A 25,866-nucleotide genomic window follows, 5' to 3' on the forward strand; every position below is an offset into this window, starting at 1 on the left:
AAGTTCCACCCCCGTTGGAAAAATTTTTTTATGCATTTTACATTTTTTTTTTTTAGGTGGGGGCTATATTTATATTATAAAATTTTTCCTATAAAGTGCCCCAACCGTAAATACGTCATGCTGGATCCGCCCCTGGACCTATTAACGCTAATGACTGGTACGAATTTGGAATTAAAATTGTAATTAAGTTAGTTACATAAGCAAAATGTTGCTGGCATTATAGAATCTGGGGGGGATGGCTGCATGAAGTTGCCCCCTGTCTTATTTTGCTTATAGCGGCAGGGAAATGATTTGCAAATTCTGAAAACCAATTTGCAAATATTTGCAAATTATTTGCAAAATGTTGGTGTCATTTTGAAATCTGTAGCTCACAAGGGGGGGTTCGTGAAGTTGGCCCCCCATGTCTTATTTCGCTTACATCGGGCAGGGAAATGATTTGCAAATTCTGAAAACCAATTTGCAAATATTTGCAAATTATTTGCAAAATGTTGGTGTCATTTTGAAATCTGTAGCTCACAAGGGGGGCTGCGTGAAGTTGGCCCCCCATGTCTTATTTCGCTTACATCGGGCAGGGAAATGATTTGCAAATTCTGAAAACCAATTTGCAAAATGAGTACATAATTTTCAAAAAAATCGGTCATGGTGGGGGGGGGGGCCAACTTCACGCACGTACATGCAAGCACAATCAGATGGCGATTATAAGTTCATATCATTATCAGGATCATCTAACAAAATATATTATGCAGATTATTTGTATAAATACTTCACAATTTACATTGCCCAATATACCTCGGACATTGTATACAATGCCCGGTCACTGTGTACAATGCCCGGGCATTGTATACATTGCCCGAATTTTCCACTTTGCCCGTAACATATATATGTATATTTCAACATATCGAGCTCAGCTGTGGGTTTAAATTCGATTTCTATTATGTTTTCTAAATCAGTCAAATTTTGTGTCATTTGATAAATTTGACTCATTATTGTGAAAAAATGTTATAATAGGGCCTTCTAAATATAGAGGTAAACATTTTATTTCCTTTTTGTCAGACCACCCATTCGTGCTAGCTACTCTATTATAATTTTTTATAAATGTATGTTTTCTGAAATGAGGTTTTTTTTTTGTGTTTTCCATTTTGATTGAAGATAATAATAAATACATTTGGCTCAGATTCTACGTTAAAATATTGTGTTAATCTATTTTTTAATTTTTTATTACTTGACTAAAAATCATTGTTTCAATTAAATTGTATTTTATTAAATAATTATATATTAGTTGATAAGTATTAAACAATTCATACCTCTATGGCTCTATGTAGACTGAATTAAGCCGGTCAAACACTGAACTTAGTTCCATAACCAACAAATTAAAACATTGGAATTTTGTTCTCAACATTTTATGTTGTTATACGTGTATATTGAAATGTTAATTTTACTGGCTATGGATAATATCAGCATATAGCATACAAGCAACATTAAAACTTGACTGAACAAAATTATTTTCATATTACATCACATTACAATAGTCTTACCTCTTACAATGGTAATAAGGTATACACAAAAATAAAGTTATTTTCTTCAATGAATTATCTTCATAACAAATAAAAATTATTATTTAATGAATTCATAATTATAAATAATGTAGTATAATTCATATAAAATATATTCTTACAAAATTAATTTGTCATAATTCCAGTGTCAAAATAAGAGAATTAGAGAGGGGGGGTGGGTGGCAATAATTTAGGTAATTTATTTTTAATTTGTTAAGAAACTAGCCTTATTATCAAGTAAAACTAGATTTACAAAATATAAATAAATTAAGATAAAAAATTGAATTTTCAAAGGATGTAAGTCAAAAATTGCGAAGTATTTCAAATTTTTTTTTCTTATTTATATGCATTTTTTTAACATGGTCTCTACATTAAAATAAAATAAAATAAAATTGAAGAATTTTTGCAGATTGATGTAAATTAAAAAAAGTTAGAGTGCTGTTTTGCTACTCAGGTGTTTTTTCCTCATCAGAATAGTTTGCTTCAAGTAAAGGAAAAATGAATTTGAAACTACTAGAGCCATAGGTTTTGTTTCTAAGTCTTCATTGAATCCATCTTTGAATTTGTCTTCTTTTTTCCATAATTCGAATGATTTTTTACTTATAATATTATCTTGATAGAACTTATAGAACAGTCTTGATAACGTACCTTATGGAAAAACAGTGATATTAATAATAAACCCAACAATTAAACAGTTAACTAACCTCCAGGATGTTCAAGTGCAGCAGATATAATTTGAATGCCGTACAGACATTGTACTTCTTTTGCCTGGATTTCAGGGTCTGGAAGTAGTTCAAACCGAATATAATATTTCAACAGTTTCATATGAACATGATCAAAGACATCCTCGAATGAATGATTCGGTTCTATAGGTTAAAAATTCATAATTATTAATTGACTTATTATTTTATCATAACTGTAGAAGAAGTGACTTACTTGAACCTACGATGATAATAGCTATAGTTAGTGCTCGCACAAACTGAGGGTATTTTATTATTTCTGCACTAAAACAAGTCTAAATTAAAAAAAAAAAAATTAATAACAATGCTTATTAATTATTATAAACATGCATAATACAAAATACACTAATTTAAATTGGTTGGCTAACTATTTTACTCACACTTATCCAACTACGCATTACATTATAAAGTTGTTTACTATCAGTCATCTTCATTTTATCATACATAGCAATAGATAAAAAGAATACTCCAATTCTCTAAAATTAAATGTATTAAATACAATAGAATAAATAATACTTATAAAATGTTTAAAAACTTACATTATTTTCAAAATATTTATTTATTTGGTTATTAGGCATAAATACATCTAGAGGAACATATTCTGATGTCTTCCACTTATTGTAAATCCACAGTATACCACCTAGATGCTGAAATGACATTAATAGTAGTATAACAGATTAGCAAACTGAGCATCATAATATTTATAAGTTTATAAAATATAAGTAAGTTATAATGAGATAGATAATTTAAATAATCAACAAATATAAGTTACACAGTATCATGGATTAAATACCAATATATAGAGGTAACATAAATGCAACCATTTATTGCTTATAATATAAATTTAGATTCAACTTACAAGTGGCGAAGTTATTGGCAGGATGTGGGAATTAGGTATGAACTCATTTCCTGCCAATATGTACCACTAATGATTCAAATCTAAACTATAATAATAAGCGATAAATGATAGCATCATTGTTGCCTACTTGCCTATCTATACACCTATTTAATCTATGACAATATCCTTCAAATTTAATTACATCAAAAAAATATCTAAATACTAAGATTATATTTTATGAAATTGTACAAAAGGTTAACACTCTGTGAATAAAATTTAAACAATTAGGTCTTTCTGAACAATTAATTGTAATTACAACAATTTAGGTTAATAAAATTCACTAAATAGTTAAATATTAATTAGGTGCAAGACTTTCATTAAAATATCAAATTTTGTCAATTAAATCTTCTAATATTCTTAGAAAGTTGTAAATAATATGAGCGTTGATTGGTTTAGAATTCTCAAAACAAATGTATTAAAAAAGTTTAAGACGTGCCTACTTCCTTTTATGCATATTGAAACATGTTTATTACTCAAAAAAGAAAATATAATAATAATAAACTTACATAATCTTAAATCAATTTGATCCACTTAGAATCTAATAGAACAAATAACTTTAAATACTACTGGCACTTACTTCTTTAATGGTCTGCGTTTTCATAGAACTAAGAATTTTATTTAATACTTCTGTGAAAAATTTACCAGAGTGGTCTGGTCGTATTGATGTACAAGAGTCTTTTAAATTGTTAAAATCGAAGGAAGCATTTCGTGATAATAATAATGGAGCTAAAAAAAAATATTTAAATTAAAGTGTTGTATATTTCAAATACTTACATAAATAAAAAATTACCAACGATGGCAGCAATATACGAGAAAAATTGAGGGTAATCTATCAAATAATCATTCCAATCTTTAAGAACAGCATCAATTCTTTAAATAAAAAAAAAATCATATTAATTACAATGTTATAAACCAGTGGTTCTCAATCTTTACTCAAGATATTTACCCAAATTTTCATATGACCATTTTATAAATAATATTTACTGGTAAAATAAAAAGTACTATTGGGGACTCTTATTAATACATTTCTTTTTTATTCATATTACTTATGCTAATAACAGGTCATAATATTAATTAAATTCTATTTAAAAATAAATATTTCTTTTAAAAATTTTATGGTACATAATTTTTTTTAAAATAGAATAAAAATAGAAACTTAATGACTTCCTTGGTCTTGATGATGCTTTACCAATGAATCAGTTCAAGCTCCAATGAAGTAAATAAGTGAAACATCAAGTTTCACAAGCTTCACAATATTTGGTTGTGATTGTAGTTAATGTCCAAAATCAGGATTCCTAACATAAATATGTTGTTGCCAAAACAAAAATTTTATTAATGCTTCTTCATAAAGATTGGGAAACTCATTTCTTAAAGAAATTCAAAATTGATTTAAATTTTTAGTACCAAAAGATTGTTCTAATAATTTATCTGACAATAATTCTAATAGTTGGCTTTCATTTAGTGAAGATAATTCGTATTTTGTGTAAAAACAGTGTAAAAACGGGATAAGAATCCACATATTATTTAATCAAATGGCTTGAGATGCTTTAAAATTAATACTTTATTTTGACAAATGTGTTTTAATTACATACTGCCATTACATTAATTTTATTTTTTTTATAAATTTTCTTCAGTCACATTAGAATATGATGGGAACATCTCAAACGCATAGGTAGGCACTACAGGTAGGCAGGGACTCAAAAATAAAAATTGTACATCAATGTTTTAAATTTTTGCTAAATTTAACATTAATGGTTACTCAAAATTGGGTCCCAACCCTATAGTTGAGGTCGTTGAGGACCCCTGTTATAAACTATGAAGTATGAATAAATAATTACCCTCGAGTTATGGCCTCCACAGAAATAATTTTTTTAGATAAAAGTTCTGCAAAAATTTTTCCTGCCACTGTTGTTCTAGTAATTGGATTACTATCTAAGGTCGTAAGTGACATTGATTTCACAAACTCTTCATGCCTTGTGCAGATCACCGAAGTTTCATCTTCCAATAATAAATAAATTATATCCTGTATAAGAAAGCAAAATTATAAGATTATAACTAATATTTCACCTTATCGTAATTGTATTTACAAATGATGAATATTTTGTTCTTCTAAGTACATACTTCTAAATTTTGCATTTGTTCATATTCAAGAAGGATGTTTTTACATTTCATATTAATTTTATTAGCCATTTCTATGCTCAATAAATCTGACACTGGTTCTTCAACAGTCTCTCTGGGCTGTTGTAAACCAGAAGAATTTTTTGAAGGAGTGGGTTGAGCAAATTGAGTCATCATACTCGCTAGGCCTGACAAAATAAAATTATTAAAAATAAAGAAATCAAGTGTATTTTAAAAATGGTTGAGTTACTAAATGCAATACCAGACATCATTCTTTGTCTTTCTTCAGTTTCAGATATAACTAGCTTTCTTGATGTGTTTTTATTTAAGCTAAAAAATATTGTAAGGTTATAATAAAAATAATTATTAACTCAAAAATAAATATACTTACATAATTTGTGGAGAATTTTTTGATTTGTTATCATTAATAATTACTGCAGTTGGGTTACTGCTAGTAAGTGTCATGTCTTTGCCCTTGGTAAATGACCGCTTAAATGGGCCTAAGGTTGTTCCAGATGTGTTTTCCTACGGAAATTGATTATGTTTAATATTTTATTCAAGTTATACCGTATGTATTGAATATAATACACATATTATTACCTTGAAACATTGTAGTTTAGAAGGGTCAATAGTGTAATTGTGTTGCTTATACCTAGTATTATTTTGAACAATATTCTGCTCATTCTTATATCCACCTAAAAAGAACATATAAATGATAACTATTATATTAGTTGATAATGTAGTTTAATATTTTAAAAGTAAATAAAAATTAAACTACTATGACTTAACAATGTGTTTTTATCACAGTGAGTAATTACTAATTAATCAATATTTAATTAGATATTCAGTGAGAAGAATTGAAGATTAGACACTTAAAAACTATAAAAAAATACAAAATCATATTATTTATTAAACATATAATATAATACTGATTTGTTTAGTTACAGAAATTTAAGATACGTACGGTGACTTTTGTTTTTGCCTCCCCTGAATTTGTCATCACCACGATGGTCATCTTGTTGTTCAGGTCTATTATGAGCTAGTGATATAGATTGTAGTTCAATTGCTTTACTTTTGACATCATTTTCTATGTCGTTTATCATTTTGGGTTTGCTTTCGATACGCCTGGGTATCCATTTATTTCTACGTAAATCAATGATATCCTGTATCATGAATTTTATTCTAGATGGAATCTTAGATTTCATGTTTCTGGATGTTAAATCTTTCAGTTTATCAAAAGTATCATTTAAACTATACGACTAAAAACAATAAAATATATAGAGTTAGTAAATCTTAAAAGTAAGATCATTTTCTATGTAACTCGGTTATTTAAAATACTTTTATTTTCAAATTATGAAATTTTACATCTTCAATTTGCTTAAAAATTAAAAAATATGAAAACCAATAAAATATAAGAAAAAAAAGGTTTTTAACCTTCAAGTTTTGTAATTTGTAATTTAAAACTAAAATTAAAAGCCAACTTAAGATTAGTAGGCTGGATGATGTCATTTTGTTAAACCTTATTAAGACAAAATTATAATTGGTACTATCCCAAGTTAATACTTCTACGATAAAAGTTTTTTTCTCAAAAAAAAAAATCAATGTATACTATAAATTGAAAAATTAAAATTATCCTTTGCTATTAAGCTTAACCAAAATACATTAATATTCATGCTATCAAATGCATAGTCAGACTAATAAATCAATCATTAGAAATGTATTTTATTTTATTATTGAAAATTATTATGATGAAATTTCAAAAAAAAATTAATTAAATATTTTAAGTAAGACTATAATTTCTTATTAACTAAATGAAATTAAAAAATGTTAAATTTACTTGTTCCAATTCTTTTCCAACAGTCTTTAATAAATTACATAAACACTCAAGTGGTTCTTCAACATGTTTAGTGACTAAATTCTCGATGCAATACAACATAATATTTGGGGAAAGTATTTTTTGTTTAAATAATTCACCTATAAATCTAATAATATACAATAAAAAGTATAGAAGCTTGATCTTCATTTACAGTGTATATTATATTTTTTTTTACCTGCAATTTCCTACAGAACGTTTGCGCATTCTTCTTTCATTTTCTTCAAATTCGAATTGAAGTTCTTTTTTCTTTTTCTAAAAATTATAGCCATCACAAATTAACAATAATTACATAACTATGTTTGTGTGTCATCAAAATTACTGGATTATTGCACGAATTGATTTCAGTGAGTTTTTTAACAAAATCCATTTCTTGGTCCTTATATAATTCAAATAGGCTTTGGCATTTACTTATTATTAACTTCTTAAAAGTTACAGTTTTACCATACTTAGAACTAACTTGTACCGATTGCATAGCTGAACATAAAAATGAATAAAGAGGAGCAAAACTTTGTTCTTCTATTGCCTGAAATTAAATGATAATGAAAAAATGTTAGATAAATAAATAATGTTACCATTTCAGTGAACTTTTTACGGTTTATTAAAGGTAGAAAAGCTTTTAATAAATCTTTTAATATTCTATTAACATTTTAAATGTTAACTATGAAAAGAAATACTTTTATGAATTCCTAACTAAAAATAATTTGTATATTTTTGGGATTTTGATGAATTTTGTCAATATTCGAACTTAAAATTGTGCGTATGTATCTTTAGTATTTTTGAACTGCTAATAAAGAATCATATGAAAACCATTCTGTTTAATATTCAAACTTTCTTACTAAGTGACAAAGTTTCTATCGGCAATAATTTAAAAGTTTCTCACAAAATTCGAAAAATGTCTCAAAGAAATGAATAGCTCAAATATAGTCAAAATAGTTTGAAAATATTATCATAAATGAAAATGCAAATATACAAATTTGGTGAAGAATTCAAGTGGTTAGCTCAAAAACATTAAATTGATTTTTTCAATTTTTTTTTGGTTTTTTCCACAACAAATTAGATTCATTATACCAGAAAAGATGCTGATGTAAAAAATTGGAGCATTTTTAATACTTCAAATATTGAATTTAATTAATTCATTTCAAAATTCAAAAAGTTAAAAAAAACACACATCATTGTAACTTTCAGAATTTAAAACTATTTACCAATATATAGATCAATCAGGAGTACAAAAACGAAATAAATGAATGAACATTTAAAACAGTTTTTATAATTATTGTGCCCTTGTAAAAAGCTAATTTATGAAATAAAATAAATGGTTCATCAATTGCATACGGGATACCTATATTACTTATAAGAAAATTGTTTTACACAACTAAAAATATGGGAAATAATTTTATTTTTGCTTTTTCTATGTATATAAATTATTTAATTTTAAATATATTTTTTGTATATTACCTTTTCAAAAACTAAATCAATAGTTTTCTCCAGACGTTCAATAGTGTTAATTGGCAATGCTTTAAAATTCTCAGTTAATGAAGCCATGTTATCAGGAGTTATTTTATTCAAAATTGATAAAACACTTTTGTTTACTTCCTGTAAAAATATAATTTACACAGAATGAATAACAATGATATTGATTTATTTAAAAAAAAAAAACCCAGAATCAATTCTCGCTAAAATTGTATAGATAAATCTTATATTTTGTGCACTATTATGTAAAAAAAATGTAAAAAACAAATAAATTGTTATCAACTAAAAGTATATGTTTCTTACTACTATTAACTATTGTATGATAATACTTGGTATTTGTTATATTTTTTATGACTACACCACACCATATATTACCATAAATTTAAAATAAATTATACTACTAAGTTCAACTAATAAATGATATACATTGTTGTGTAAATTTAATAAAATGTAATTTTAATTCCTACATCATTCTTTTGTTCTTCTTCATTTTTTATTTTAAGTACTTCAGACTTGGTGGCTTTTTTAGCAGCTGTTGGAACCCAAGCATTTCCAGACTGATTTAATTTAATTTCTTCTCTTAAGGAAAGAGATACATGAATAGTGCTGGGTTTTACTGTTTTTCCTTGACTACTATTGAGTTTGGCACCTGGTTTCTAAAAATCATAAATACAATATTTTTTAATTGATTTTAAAAACATTATCAACATTATCCAATTGTACACTCACCATAATAGGCATATCACTACCACATTGACTATTACCCGGTTCAAAATAGGAAGGCATAAATCTAGTTGTTCTAGCACTTTGAAATTTTGGTAAATTACGTACCATCCCCTAATAAATTTTGAATAATAAAATACAATAAATAAGTTTAAATATTAAAATAATGAATATTCATTAAAAAAACTTACACCTAAGCAACTTATGTGTGGTGCACTAGGAAATGTTGTTAAATTAGTCCAGTTACTTAATACATCAGGTTTCTTTTGACAGATGGCTTCACTACCAAGTTGTATTAAAAATAATTTAGAATACACTTTTTTTCCAGTTGGGTTTTTAACACTCCACTGTCCTATATAAATATAAAAAAAAACCTTAGTACTTGTGTAAACATAAGTAAAAAAATAAACTAACCTTCAGCATAGGGTAAATTTTCTAAATAACTGTGCAACTTTGAAGCTGTATTTTCAATAACGGGTTCGTGTTGAATTAACGTTTTTTGGGTCTCTTCTGATTGCTGTAATAACTCTCCCGGTTTTAGAATAATTCTCTTTTTTTCTTCATTTTCAAATTTATGATTATTATTCTTAATATCCTTGTTTTCTGGTTGTTTTAAAATATCCTATAACATATATTTATGTTTTATATTTATTATATTAGAGTAAAAATGATAAAGCTATCAGCTTTACATACGATTAATTTACATTAATAAAAGGGTGCTGAAAGTATAGACTGTATTCTATCAGCCAAGAGATTTAGTCAATAAATCAATATTTTAATACGTATCATACTTTTTATTTAATCAAAAATTTATAAAAATACAAAATAAATTGTATAAAAATATATCATTTTTATTGGTGGCAAATACTTGGTTAAATCAGTTAATTTAATATAATGTATATATTAAAAATATATTTTAAACATATATTGCGTTTTAACAGATATACTGGAGTATGGAATTACAATAAGTAAAGTAATAATTTTATACTTAATTATTTTCAATTTCAAATATTTTATTAAATTTTTAATTCAATAAAAAGTTTATTTAACAATCACACTATTTTTCAACTATATGGTTTCTACTTGGCTAGACGATTAAGTTTTTGACAGAGTTATAACAGACCAGTAACAAAAGAATAATTGTAAAAATTTTATTTCACTCACAAAAGTTTTTGAATCAATAACAGACTCAGTAGTAGTAGTTTCAATTACATTATCTATTTTGAGTCCATCATTGGCATCTAATTTCACAAAAATGTTTTGCTGAATATTATTCTTCTTCATTTTCTTTTTTTTTTTTGGTTTAACTACAAAATATAATAAAATCAATTACATGAAGTTGATAGATTTATTTCAAGAAGGTAATATGATAATAACATTTTAATTAATATCATTGCAGATGTTTAGCTCAAAAGCCATACAGACGACTAGAATAGTCTGAAATAGGCAATAATGATGCACTACTAAAAATTGGTGACAAAGTATACATTTATACATTACTGGATCATAACATTGTGTCAGCATCCACAATTATTTAATTATCAAAAATATGAAATAAAATAAAGTTTAAGATCAAAAATACATACCATACCTTACATAATTTAACTTTCTAAATACATATTACAATATCAATAATTTAAATAAATATAAGACTGGTGTGGACTAATTGAAAATAAAAATGTTATAATTTTAAATTGAATAATAATAATTATATCTAAAATGTTAACCCATCATTTGTATCGTGATGAGAGCAGAGCTCACTTATTTAGTACTGGGGAACCACTTGATTATTTATTATTTGAGTCTTGTGATACTATTAATACCTCCAATCAATAAATTTCTAAAAACAATTTTGTAACTATAAACATTGCATAAATAATTCTTGATAATTTATCGACATATACTCAATTGCCGGCCACTGGTATAGAGTATAGACCATTCAGCTTAGATAAATAATATTATATCATAATTTATATACAGCGGATTTATAGAAAGTTATAAAAAAAATTAAAGTATAGGAAAAAAAATGTTTAAGACAATTACATACCTATGAAGTATATTTTATAAAACCAATGACGGGTTAAGTAAAATTCAAATTTGAAATAAAAACACAATTAAATTAATGAAAAGTATTTAAAAAATGCATATAACTTACTTGATATTTTGGAACAATCGTCAAACTTTTTGAAATAAAAATTGATAAGTACTCATTTATAAGTCCTCTTCTTATTAATTCCAAATATCTAAAATGACGTTCTTCCGAATGATATTAATACTCCGAAGTAGGTTATTGTATATAAACACTTCTATAAGAATTAAGTTCTAGCCCATTCACTTGATAAAAACACGGATGATGCATTCAATGGTATGAAAAATATTAAAACAATATTTGGAAAGCAACTAGTGACCTTGCAAACAGTTGATTCTGGTCAATTATACCAACTGCTTATCATACGTAAACAATTTTAATGCATGATAAATCAGTGTAGCCGTTGTACAATACTATAATTTTGAAATTAATAAAAATGAAAATGAAAGTGAACCTAAAATTCTATTCTAACAGCCTGTAGCCTAGTACTATGACTTGCAGTAATTACAACAAATGTTGTTGACTACTCTCTGAACCGTTTTTTTTTCAGTGTAGTTACACGATTGTAATAAATAAGGCAAAAGCGCAATGCAAATAATAAAAAAAAATAGGCATTAAATATTAATACCTTTATATATTTAGTCTTTGAACGAACTTCAGCACAACCCGATGGACCAATATAATCACATTATATAGTTAGTATTGTTTTGATACTTGATGATGGATAATAATTTATCACAGTGTCTAGTATACAACGAAAATAACATCGAGTATCAAAATAATATGGAAATGCTCCAGACTTGTATGGCACTACACATGCATGCCTGATATAATCTGAATAGGCAACTCTAGTGGCACTCAACTTGGAACAAAATATGAGAAAATGACAAATTATACGGCGTTGAAGATGACAACAACCATATTATTATTGACTATTGTATATCTGTATAAGGAATAAGAAGTATGCTTGACAGTTGACACGATTTGTGTTTTCATTTTAAGTCACGCATGAGCATCACCTTGTGTTTTTGTGCATACTGCAATTTTAAGTATACCTAGTGTACAATGTTTTCGTCGATGTGAAACGAAGTTTTTCTCAATTTTCAAATTAAAAATGTTTTTAATAGGTATTTTATATAAAATAAAAATGTTTTAAATAATTTAAATAATTAAACTCTTTTCTGATCTGTCTACATTAAAAAAAGTGTTTTACTCATTAGTTCATTGCATTTAGGTACAATGTATATTTTTAGAATTCAATGATCAAATAAAAAGTCATAAACAAAAATAGTTTAAATTAATCAAACCCTATCATTTTTATAATAAGTAGCTGATCCCGTGCATATTGTGGATTGCGGACCCTGTTAGGTGCATACTCTATAATATGTTTAATTTTAATTTTGATTTTAATTGTGGACACGCCGATGAGCCTTGGTAGGCAATTCGCATGAATTTGATTTGATGCATGCTTATACATCCGATCTGTCCCAATGACAACCAAAAATTTAATAAGAAAAGTGTTAAAAAAATACTAATTTCTACTAAAAAATAAAGAAGAGATTGTCTAATTTTATTTCTCGGAACAATTATTATTATCTGCACTCCGATCAAACACATAATCTGACAGACAAAAAAGGACGGGTAGCTGAAAACCCGCGGGCCGCCGTGCCGTACAATCTATATATATATATATACATTATACATATATAGATTACAATATAGATTACACGGATAGATTACACGAAAAGTTAGCTGCCTGAAGACTTGGATACATTTCCAAATAAAAATTGGTTTTCAGCTAAATATATGTTTTTTAATCGAGAAAAATTTCGTTTTACATAGACGAAAACATCAGGAATCGAGGTAGATAAACTTAAAATTAAACTAAGTCCCTGCTTGAAAAGTGTTCTGTCTCTGTTAGGTATATGTGTTGATGTGTTGATATGTTTAATATTTTAATTTTTGATTTCAAATTTTTTAAAATTTTATCTGATATATTTTTAAGAATATTGTTTTCATATTTGAGATTATTTAATTGATTTTTGGAAGAAAAGAACACTTTTTTCTGATGTCTTACAAGGTCTATGAGCTAGGCGAGTTACGTGAATCATTTTGGAGTTAAATGCGTTTGTATAGAATTTGCTGCTTTTACTACACGCTTTATTGAATTGAAATGATGTTGAAATATTATGAAAAGTAGTACATTATTGTGCTGCGTTATACCATTGAATCATAAAGAAAATAATATATTAATTTAATGAAAATATTTATTAAGCTTAACTTTTTTTCACTTTTATTGCTGTTTTTTCGTAGATACCTAGAGGTGCATGCCATACGGACATTATATTTTTTTACTGTCTTACATATACGATTAATATTATGTGTTGTATTATTTTTGTTGGTCCTTTATATTTTGTTCGAAATATCAATGTATTATTGTGCACTATTGTTTTGATCTACATGGTGTAAGTATCGATACTTAATGATAATGTACAAAACCACAAGACACCATTTCACAAAATGTACATTTAAACATTGATCAAAAAACTGAAATAAATAATATTTTATTTTTAAATCATTGTGTATTTTCAAGATATAAGTAAGGCAATTACGCCAGCGAGAGCCGACTCATTTTATTTAGTAAAAAATCGTATTTGATAAATCAATTTTTTTGAAAATTAACCATGGATATATTCAAAAAACCTAAATCATTGAATTCTGTGTATTGATGGTTCTGTGTACTTCTAATCACATTTTAACCCCTACCGTATGAACCTTATATTATAATATTTGAACATAATAACTACGTAGCAATTGAAACATTGTGTTGTATACTTGTATCCAAGGTATATGGGCAAAAAGAAATTATGACATTAAAACTTAAGTTTCTTCTTACGATTAAGGATTTGACATTAATTTAATCAAGCTGGTATCTTCTGGGGAAAAACTTTGGAGGAGTGTTAAATGTTAATCGTTCTTTATAAAATTTGTATAAATAACTACAGGTACCAGGAACGGAATTGGAACCAAATCCAGGCCGGGCGTTTAAGATTTATCCAGGCCACCCACCAAAAATTTTTTTCTCGCTGAATGTATTAATTTTACAATGATGTGTGTTTTTATGTATATATATTTTTGTTTCCGTATCTATTATCATGGTTTCGGGAAGTAAAAGTGCTTTGATTTTCTTCAACAGCAACTTTTCTGGTAGAAAAGTGAATCTAGTTGATGAATTCGGGAGGTGAAAATTTAAAATTTCCAATATTTTTCAAAAGCAACAGGAAAAACAAACAAAAAATTAAAGATAAACGGAAAGTTTTAAGTAAAACCATTTTTCGAAAAATTAGATTTTGGTTTTTAGTGTAACTCTAACAAAAATGAAAGTAGATATACATGACATTTTCACTGAATTTGTGTTACTATTTTCTGTACACCATAAAATTCAAAATATTTTGACTAGTGTTGAACTTTACAGGCGTATGAAATATTCGGTTATTATTTATTTTTGTTTTAAACTTATGTCGATACAAAATGTTCACTCTGTCAAAAAACTTGTATATGTAATACAAGGGTATTCGTAATGGGTTGTTAATGGAAATTTAAAAAAAGGTTGAGCTGTTGATAAACATTTTCAGTTTTTATTTTTTTTTAAAATTATTTTTACTTTACCTAAATATCAATAAAATTGTATTGATTGGGTCAAAAAACATGAAAATTGAATACAAGACTCTTGTTATATTGTTACAATAGCAGTTGCAAATCATTAAAAACACATAGACAAGATTTCTGTTTTTATTATCATTTAAAGTTCAAATTTCGACAATATATATTATATATATCAAATTAAAAATGATTTTGTAGATAAAAATGTATGAAATGTTCAATTTTTATAGCTGAACATTTAATAATAAATAAATATAAAGAAATTAAAATCATTTTTATCACCATTATTAATTATAAATTAAATGTTTTCTAGTAGTAACTGAAAAGTTTAATACGTAATTTATATGTTTATTAAGTGATAATATTAAATCATGAACTTCAAATATTACGAGTATATTTTATTTCGTTTTTTTTTAATAGATTTGGGATGTATGAAATACAAAGCCCGTGGATACCATTTGTCTTCATAATCCGATTTCACGTGTTGATGTAGTAAATTGATAACATGAAATTGTACTAAAATAACAAGCGGAAGCTCGATAATTCGAAGTTTCTGTATATCGATATTTTTTCCGATCATTCATTTTCATATTTTAAATAACCACAGTAAATCGAAGTTTCTATATTTTTTTTGGTCCCCCGAGACTTCTAGACCCAAATTTCTATTGTATATACTATTAATTAATTATGTACGTACAAGAACTATACTAATTAATAACTACTAATAATTTATTTTATCTTTTCTACTGCATTTTTCGATCACGAACTTACCAGTAAACTAATGATAGTTAATTGTTTTATTGTTTACGTTTATCTTATAGTGGTTATTTATACGTTACCAGACGATGTATTTGTTTATCGTCTAGGAAGTAAGTTTAAAATGGTAAGAAGGCTGGTCTCTCCTTTTGAAATTGTACTTTTATTTCATTTATTTATTAACATAAAAGTATGTAAAAGTATATTTATGGGTTTTTATTTTTGGCTCTGGTATATGGGTAATCGAGAAAGGCAACGACTTGGATTGGTTGGTCCAATTTTCAGCACATACAGTGTCATAGATACCCGGTGTCTAGATTTGTTGTCCCTGTAAACTATTTGCTTACAGTACCGAATGTGGCTGGTCAGAAGTATGTATGTTAATTATTACTAAGTTTATCATATTATTATTTACCAATAACCATGATACATTTTGAGCAATTCAAGAGATAAGACATATAACCACTGCATTTTGAAGTTATAATTTTTATAAACGTCAATCTACGTTGTAAGTAAACATTTTAATTATATAAAAAAAAGGTGCTACTTTAGGGGCTGTAGTGTATTTGAACCAAACTTGGCCTAAACAATTTACTGTGTATTGTAATGTATAATATAATATGTAATATGCCTTTGTAATTTGCACGAAGATAAATATAATAATATTATATGTAGTAATAATAATGGGTTAAATGTATAAATTGTTGTAGATGGTGTAACGAGCTTTGTGGAGGAGTTGACAACTGGAAGACCTGCATTTGTGATCTTTGTATAAAAAAAAAATAAGTACAACATTATTGATTAAGGTAATTTTTATTTCTTATAAGAAAAAAAGTTTTTGTTTTATTTTAATATTACATATTGTCGTATATTGTAGACATTCGCCGGTATAATTATTTTACTTAGGTAGGAATATTTTTAGCAATTAAGATATTAGGATAGGTCAAGCCTAGGAAGCTAAATGTGCTGAGGCGACAATAATATTTTGTATATAACGTCGCCGTAAGCGCAGGCACGAGAAGTCGGGTCGTCGCGGAGTGTCGCTCGGCGAGGACGCGGGTACGACGACCGTCCGAGGGGCTGTCGTAATACGGGCTAGGCGATCCGAATTAGTTTAAGTGTTTTATTTATGTTAATTTTTAATAAAAAGTGTTTCCGACCCCCAAAAAATATTTGTTCTGTTTGAGTAGTCACGCAAATTGCCATACTCTTTTCTATCCAATCTATATCACTCAAAAAGTGCATAATATACCACAGTGGCGCCCAACGGGGTTCTTATCTACGGTCGGAAACATTTTTTTTTGTTTTGTGTTTGTGCCCTGGTACCTCAACCTTGGCACTTGGCGCGTTTAATTTTTGAAGTGTTTATGTACAAGAAGTACAACAGTTTTTTTCGTGTGGTCTGGGTAAAGTTCCCTTGGCACACTATACCTTTTAAGTCGAAGTACGACAATTTGTGTGTGTTTCGGGTGGAGTAACCTGAAGCGCAGACATTTTTTTGAGTTTTTCGCAAGTTAAGATAAATTAATTTGTTCAAGTGTTTTGGGTGGAGTAACCCAGGACGCGATTTTGTGTGTGCGTATACCGAGTGAAGAATACGTACGCGTTCGATTTTTTTCGGTCTTTCGGAAAAGACAACACTTGTACTTCGTGAGTACACCAATATTTTGTTTTGAATATTTTTGAAGTGCGACAGTTATATACATTTGGGTAGAATAACCCTGAGCAGTTTTTACTAGCTGAAGTAAAACAATTATTTGTGTGCGCGTGTATACTTATTAATTAACTAATACGCGTTGGTTTTTTGTCTTACCGACAAGATAACGTTTGTACCGCATCCGCGTGAGTTCAATTTTGCTAACCGTGCGTCTACACGTATACGCTAAGGCGAGCAACGATTTGAAGGTACATAGATACATATTATAATCAGGATTGTTAAATAACAATTTATATGGGATTTATTTGTTTTTTTAGTTTAATATTTTCATTTTCCTTTGTCTTTCAAAATTATATTTATTTTAAACAAAATATTTTCATTTTTTTTTAAATTAAAAATTGAGTAGTTAGTGCAGTTAAGTATAATATATTAATACAAATAAGAGCCCTTTTAATCCAAAATAAATTTCTTTAAAACCAATATACGTTAATATATCTCATTATGTTATTATGAATGACGAATATCATTTAAATTTAAAAATCTCCAAACTAACCGACATTTATTAATTTATACATATCCAAACAGTTAAAAAATACAGCTGCTGTTGACAATTTGAGATCTAGATTATCAAGATACTATAAAGGAGTTGTAGAACTAGACGATATTGAGGACACTCTAACTGCAGTAGAAAAAATCGCTATTCAAACGAAATCACTTAATAATAAAATTGAGATTAGAGATTAACTAGCAGAATCTAATCTAAGTGATTCTAGTACTACAGAATCAAATAACGAAAGTACAAAAACTTCTGAATCAATCTAAGACGATTTTAGACAAACTAACAACAAGTTAGCTATTAATGCAAATAAATTATCGGCCCAAACTGAAATAGTTTTAAATACCAGTAACCAATTATATCAAAATATACTAAATCAAAACATTGTTCACGATTATAATAACATAAATTCAGGTGAAAATTCAATAAAAAGGAAAATATTTACGAAGATATTGAGTTATAATAGAAACAAACAAAATACAATCGAATTTAAATAACTCCTTTTTCAATAAACCAATAATTTGTAATGAATGAAAAAGTAACCCTAGCTTAATCGGGGACGATTATGTATTTCTAAATTCATTACGTATTAAATAATTATAATTTGTTCATATTACCTCTCTGATCCTTGTATCGACTTGATTGTTGAAACCGCAATTCGTATTTAAGGTGTAATGTGAGGTGATTGATTGAAATATCAAAATAATTATATCCTTTTTTTTTATTTACTATTATAAAATTTTATTCAACTTTTTCAATATAATTTAACACACATACTTTAAATTTTTACATACGTTTATAACTAAATGTTTTATTATAATATCTTATTGCACGAACGATCTGCGTAGTCTTTTACACTCGCCTTTTATCGTCCGTACAATAACACGATAGTGACGCGTCTGGCCCTTGACTAGCAGATTAGATTCCTTATATAATACATTGTGTGTGTGTGTGTGTGTGTGTGAGTGTGTGTGCAATTACAGAAGATTAATAATAATCAAATACTTAAATAATTTAATCACAATTAAAAGATATGATGGCTTACATGCCCATCATTACATCCACCCTAGCCTTTTTCTGATGCGTCCTCGCATCAAAAGTTGAGTATAACAAATAATTCTAAACTATAAAAGCATGAAAGTTAAACAATGAAAGTTATAAAATTAGATACATAATATTTTTTTTACATATTTGTTTAACATATTTAGGAAAAGATATAAGTTAAGATGAAATTATAATAAAGATTTCAATTATAGTTATATAATGAAATATATATAATATAAAAAGGTATAATAATTACATTACAAATGTGTACATGTTTTCGAAATAATAATGAATATGCAATATTACTAGGAATTTATTACATTTTTTTTTTTTTTTAGGGTATATATAGTATGATTCGGTTGAGAGTTGAGTTGATTATGTTTCTTGGCATTTACATGGAATATGCATATGACTGTGTAGTTGGATTTCAAACGTTTTAACTTGTTTATATAGATAATTTTCTGATGTTTGGGTATATAGTTTTTTGTTTTGAGTATTGATTTATTTATTTTGCCTTGTGAACTGTGATTTTGATTTAAAGTTAATAGTGGTTGATCTTGTTGTTTATGCTGTTTTTGTTGTTGTTGTTCTTTTTTTGCGTTGTGCATTATGCAATGAGTGATGCTTGTAAATATTCCTGCTATTAGTTTTATGCTTAAACCGAATGTTTGATATAAAAGAGAAATGTTAATTCCTGTGTTAATGCAGGTTAGAATTATTTTCCATACAAAAAATATTCCTAGCAAACCGGATATAAATTCGCCAAAGACGGTAAACCAGCCCCACATTTTTTTTAGTTTGTTGTCAACCATAGTGCTAATGGTGTTTTCGTCAAACAATGAGTTAAGATTTAATCTATGATCCATTATTGTAAAGCCCATGGTTTGCCTTGCTAAATTTTTTTGAGATGCTTCTATTTCTTGGGGTAGTACTATAGGTATTGTTGAAATTGTTTCATGGTGTCATAATTATAAATTCCTGCAGTCATCAAATGTTCAATACTTTTGTATGTCCATGTCCATTTTGTAGAAGGTTTAAGAGTTTGTGGTCTTTTTATTTCTCTAATATTTTGTGATGTGGTATACCATTCTCCATCAAGTAAAAATGCAGATGGTAATATATGATTGCAATCTAATTCTGTTCCAAATTTTTGTAAAGTTCTTGTTTTAGGCGCCATGAAATATGATTGATTATTGTAAATAACTGGTAATTCGTCATAACAAATTGTATTTTTTTGTGAGATTTCGACTTCTACTGGTTTACATTTCAGTAGGTATATGATTTCTCCAGCCTTTAATGCAGTATATCCCGGACCTTCGCCCATAGAGTATGCGAATTCAGATAGGCTATATGTGGCTAATGTTGGTCTGTGTAGTAGTACTTTTCGTTCTAATTCACATTGTTTTTGGATTAGATCTGTGTATAAAGTTATTACTGATGCTTTGAAACGATTGTCAATGTATACCAATTTAGTATTTATATAGGCCATTAAATCTATATTTTTGGTTTTAAAGTAATGAAAAAATAATGGATCTGTAATTATGGTTAATTGAGAATGATCAGTTTGTGTAGCTGGTATATTGCATATATATGTTGATTTTATGTGTTGTAGAGCAAAAACGATTTGGTCCGATTCTACTAGATAAGTTCGAGTGGTTTTATCATTACTCGAAGTTATTAATGTTGCATGTCCGTCATATAGAATGGTGAATTCGTGGGTTTCACAATCATAAGTATTTGCGTCCCATACTACCTCCCCTTTATAATTATCCAAACCGTATTGGTTGGATAATTTTAAAGTTGAACCGGTTGGGAGGGTTAATGTGTTTTGTTTGTGGTTTACCACGGCCAATCCTTCGGTGAGAGTTATTTTATAGTTAGCTTGAACTATAGCTTCTTGCCATGTACCTTTCTCAGATGAAAATGTAGTGCCTTTGCAGTTTCCATGTCTGTCTACAAAACCGGCCAATGTGACGGATGATAATGTTGTTTCGTTAATTTTTAATTGTGTAATTATCCCTCCGTTTGGTAGGTGGTATGATAGTTTTTGGTGTATTTCAGAGCACCGAGCACTACCTAATTCAATTATTTCTGTGAAGTTTCCATTATCAACCATTTGAGCATCTTCTAAAAGTGAACATCTACTTATAAAGTAGTTTGTTATTGTTGAGCATGTTTTATAGGGTATTAGATAGGTATCTGTTTTTTGTAGGAGTTGAATTCTTTGAATTAATTGGGTGTTGATTTCTGATGGTGGTTCGCATGGTTCCACAGAGAGGCTATTAAACGATGTTATATTGATTTTTGGTCCATTACAGTCATATGCAATAAAACCATGTGCCATGTGTAATTGCAAAAGAATGAGTAGATGTGTGAACTTCATTACGATTATGTCGAATGTTGAATGTGAAATTCTGTCTTACAATGTATAAAATATATATGAAGTAGAATACAATGGTTTCTAAAACATACGTTATATAATATTAATAAAAATTATTTATAATTTATGTTATTTGCTATAATTGTTGTAAATTGTTATTAAATTAAAATTAAAGTTTTTTTTTTTTTTTAAACACATATTATTATTATATACCTATATACATTCTTTTAATTTCTTAATATTTAAATAATATAATCGTACATACTTAAAAATATATTATATTTTCACGTTATATAATGTTTATTGTATAGTTTGAGTATATGATTATCAAATTATTTTTTTTATAATTCTATTATTTTATTATTTATATTTTATATATTAAACATTTATTCTAAAAAGAAAGAATGTTAAATTTATTTTATTTTTATTTTTGCAAGTTTGATATTATTTTATTAATTATTGTTTTTTTTATTTTTTTTTAATTTTTTTTTTTATGTTAGGCAGTGATAGTTAATTATTAGTATTTTCTCTTGAGTGATATGGTTTAAGGCGCCTAACATGGATTACACTTCAGTTATTTTATTATTTAATACAAGTTCAATTTTATAATTTAAGTCATTGACTTTCTCTAAAATTTTGAAAGGGCCTCTGTATTTTGGTCCTAATTTGGGAGATTTTCCTACTTCTAAAAATGGGAATTTTATAAGAACTAAGTCTCCTGGGTTGAAACTAATTATTTGATGTAATTTGTCATGATATTTTTAATTCTTCACGTTGTTGTGGGGAAACTCTGTGGGGTGCATTACATTTAGGGTCCGTATAATTTGGTTTTAATTTAATTTCACAGGGATCTATATTGGCACATTTTATGTATGAAGTGTCGGTTGTAAAAAGATGAATACATTTTTTTATTAATTCCACTGCTTTTTTGTGTTGATATTTATCGAGATGTTGGGATATATTTATTATGGTTCCTTCATTGTCCATAAGTATTTCTTTGTCGTCGTAATTATTCGAAATTGTGTACGGTATTTTTGTGTAATTATTTACTGATTTAATATTATCGTTGTTATTTAGAGGTTTTTGGGTATCTATAAGGTCATTTGGAAGTGTGCTATTATCGATATTGTTATTTTTCTTTATATTATTTATCAGTGGTTGTAATGTCGGCATGTCATTAATGACAATATGACTATGCGGTACTTTGTTTGATGGTTTATCTGTTCTTGTCCCGGGGACCCAATGCGTATTTTTATTGACATTATACAAAACGATTGCGGGCCTATTATCATAGTTTTTCTTTTGATAGATAATTGCTGTTTTATTAATGTCATTGTAAATATAAGTGTCGTGTTCATAGTAATTAGCGATTGCGGCTAATTCGTCATCAGACATCCGATAATTAGGCAGCTGTGTAATGTTTAATATTTGTAATATATCGGCTATAGAAGTAATTTTATCTAATTTATTATCATTTAAAGCATTACACATAGCATAAATCCCACAATTACCATCTCCGGTGACATTTTCTCCGGGTTTATGATTTTAAAATACTGATTTTATTTTATTATTATCTTTTGTATTATTATTGTAATCATAATCTATTTTTTTAAATTCACTTATGTTACTCATATTGTTATTATTACTTTTATCATTTTCGATATTCTTAATGGGTGATTTTATTTTATTATTGGAATTATCGTCAATATTATTTAATTGTTTCATTGTTTCGAAAAAGTGGTAATTGTTGCGTATTAAGTTTATAACCTTTTGATGTTCTTGAGTTTTCCAATTATTAGTTATGTGTGTTTTATCTTTATGACAAATGAGAAGATCGATATTTGTGTTTAGAAATTCCGTAAAAATTGTTTGTTTGGTAATTGACCAGTTACATTTGTCTATGCCTGATGCAATTGTAGGGATAGCAATTTTGAAATCGTGTAATTTTTGCATTGATTTTTTTAAGTTCTGAATAGTAATTTTTATGTCATCATATTTAGGTTTATGAAAATATTTTTGTTTTGTTACTAGGTGATAAATTATTTTGTTTCCGATTTCTATTGGGATCGCGTCACCTATTTGTGGGTTTAACTTATCGAGTTGAGGCGTTGTGTTTCCAAATGTTGTTTTTATTCGCGAAGCTATTCCTTTAGACATTTTTAAGTCTGCAGATATGCAATGTGCAATCGAGTAGTCAGAATCTACAAGAAATATATCAGCTATTTCCTCTTTAATATTATTGATATTCGTGTTAGATAGATTAGTGTAAGTTTGTATTGTAGTTGAATCATTTAATGTTAGAGTATTATTATGAAAGTTGATAATAGCCTTATTGCTGTGTAGAAAATTATTTCCTATTATTATTTGACATGTTAAATTTTTGACGATAAATACTGATGTTTCAAAATTATGAGAATCGATTTTAAGTTTAATTATTGTAGATCCATAGACAGTCAATGGGTTGTTATTTGGGCCTGATAGAATTATGTTTTCTTTAATTATTTTATTTTCAGGGGGAACAAGCGTGTGTCTAATACAGCAAATATTGGCCCCTGTATCAATAGTTATTGGTACATCAATATTATTAAGTTTAGCACGAATGAATAAAGGTTCAGAAATATGATTAATTTTGTAAGTAGTTGCTGATTTTTTAACTGACGGTGAAGGGTAACAGTGAGTGTCAGAAAAACTGTTTAACCTATTTATTAGTTTTTTTTGAATCGAAAATTTTCTACAAGTTTGTGCTGAATGTCCTATTATACCACACAATTGACAATTAATAGGGTTATTTTTAAATCTACAATTTTCAATAGAGTGATTATTTCTAGAACAAATTGTACATTGCATTTTATTATTGTTATTTGAATTATTCTTGTTTTTAAAGTAGCAAAATTCCGTGGTATGATTATCTTTAAAGCATATTTCACATTTTTTTATATTGTTATTATTTATGTTGCTGTTCGGTATAAAGTTACGATTCTTTTAAAAATTATTGGGCTTATTAAGATTATTATTTTGAATTTGGGATTTTATAATGTTTTCCATTTCGTTTTTAAATGTATTATTATTTTCATTAAGCAGGTTTATTTTCTCATTAAATTCATTTGAAATTTGATTTAGTTTATTAGTGATAATGTCAGTTTTTATTTCGGCAGGCGATTGATTTGTTCCATCCGTTACCATAAATTCTACCATTTCGTATTTTCTTATATTGTCTTTTAACAATTTTAATGTTGAATTATCTAATATTCCAATATATCTGGCAATATTTGGTTTAAGACCCTTCATTATATATCTGGTTATTTCTTGTTGAGCCATTTCAGAATCAATACGTCTACAAAGTGATTCAATTTCATTAATAAATGCCATAGGGAGTTCATCATCTAATTGCTTTCTTTTATCGAGTAATAAGCGAAGCATGTCTTTATGAGCAATGTGTTCGAATTCATTTCGAAGTTGTTTTTCTAAGTCAGCCCATTTATTTAAATTTTGATTTTCGATGTTTTCGTAAAAAGTTAGTGCTGGGCCCTCTAAAAATGCAGGTATGTATTGCAATTTTTCTTGTTCAGACCAGCCATTAATAGAAGCTGCTCTGTTATACTTTTTTAAAAACGCATCTATACTATCAGATGAAGAGTCGGAAAATATGTTAGGTTTGAAATAAGGTTTTTTACTATCCATTTTATTTGTTTTGGTTTGATTATTTAAGTTTTGATAATTTTCATTTGCTATTGCAAAATCGTAGGAGCAAGATTCACCGTTTAAATATTTTAATAATCTATTTTTAAGTTCTGTAACTGTTCCTATACTATTTAAATTTCTTTTATTTAATTCTAAAATTAATCGAGGTTTTTTAAATTTGTTTATTTCATTTGATAATGAAGCAAAAATTGGTTCTTCTATTTCATTTTCCAGATCACTATTATTTTGTGACATTTGTTAAGAATATGTTTTATCTGCAATTTTATTATTTTTATTATTATTTTATTTTTGGGATTTTTTTTTTTTTTTTAAACGCGGTAAGAGCCGCTAGATGGACGCTACAGTGTAATCAATGAATAATTAGCACTAGCATAATCTNAGTAACCCTAGCTTAATCGGGGACGATTATGTATTTCTAAATTCATTACGTATTAAATAATTATAATTTGTTCATATTACCTTTCTGATCCTTGTATCGACTTGATTGTTGAAACCGCAATTCGTATTTAAGGTGTAATGTGAGGTGATTGATTGAAATATCAAAATAATTATATCCTTTTTTTTTATTTACTATTATAAATTTTTATTCAACTTTTTCAATATAATTTAACACACATACTTTAAATTTTTACATACGTTTA

General features: G+C 27.2%; 1 protein-coding gene across 1 annotated transcript; it reads right to left on the reverse strand.

Annotated features, from left to right (window-relative positions):
- Window positions 1-1,999: 1,999 nt before the first annotated feature.
- LOC111039244 (eukaryotic translation initiation factor 4 gamma 3-like) lies at window positions 2,000-25,204 on the reverse strand. Its single transcript, XM_022322648.1, is given in 27 exon segments — window positions 2,000-2,043; window positions 2,046-2,201; window positions 2,258-2,419; window positions 2,490-2,568; window positions 2,674-2,769; window positions 2,833-2,940; window positions 3,769-3,917; window positions 3,982-4,061; window positions 5,030-5,214; window positions 5,313-5,497; window positions 5,572-5,639; window positions 5,701-5,834; window positions 5,910-6,004; window positions 6,274-6,568; window positions 7,147-7,291; window positions 7,361-7,437; window positions 7,505-7,708; window positions 8,641-8,778; window positions 9,123-9,311; window positions 9,385-9,492; window positions 9,570-9,730; window positions 9,793-10,000; window positions 10,543-10,697; window positions 20,146-20,583; window positions 20,812-21,561; window positions 23,416-23,491; window positions 24,704-25,204. Coding segments are annotated over 27 exon segments (4,986 nt in total).
- Between the last annotated feature and the right edge of the window lie 662 nt (window positions 25,205-25,866).

Source organism: Myzus persicae, unplaced genomic scaffold (genome assembly GCF_001856785.1).
Source record: "Myzus persicae strain clone G006 unplaced genomic scaffold, MPER_G0061.0, whole genome shotgun sequence".
Taxonomy (NCBI): Eukaryota; Metazoa; Arthropoda; class Insecta; order Hemiptera; family Aphididae; genus Myzus; species Myzus persicae.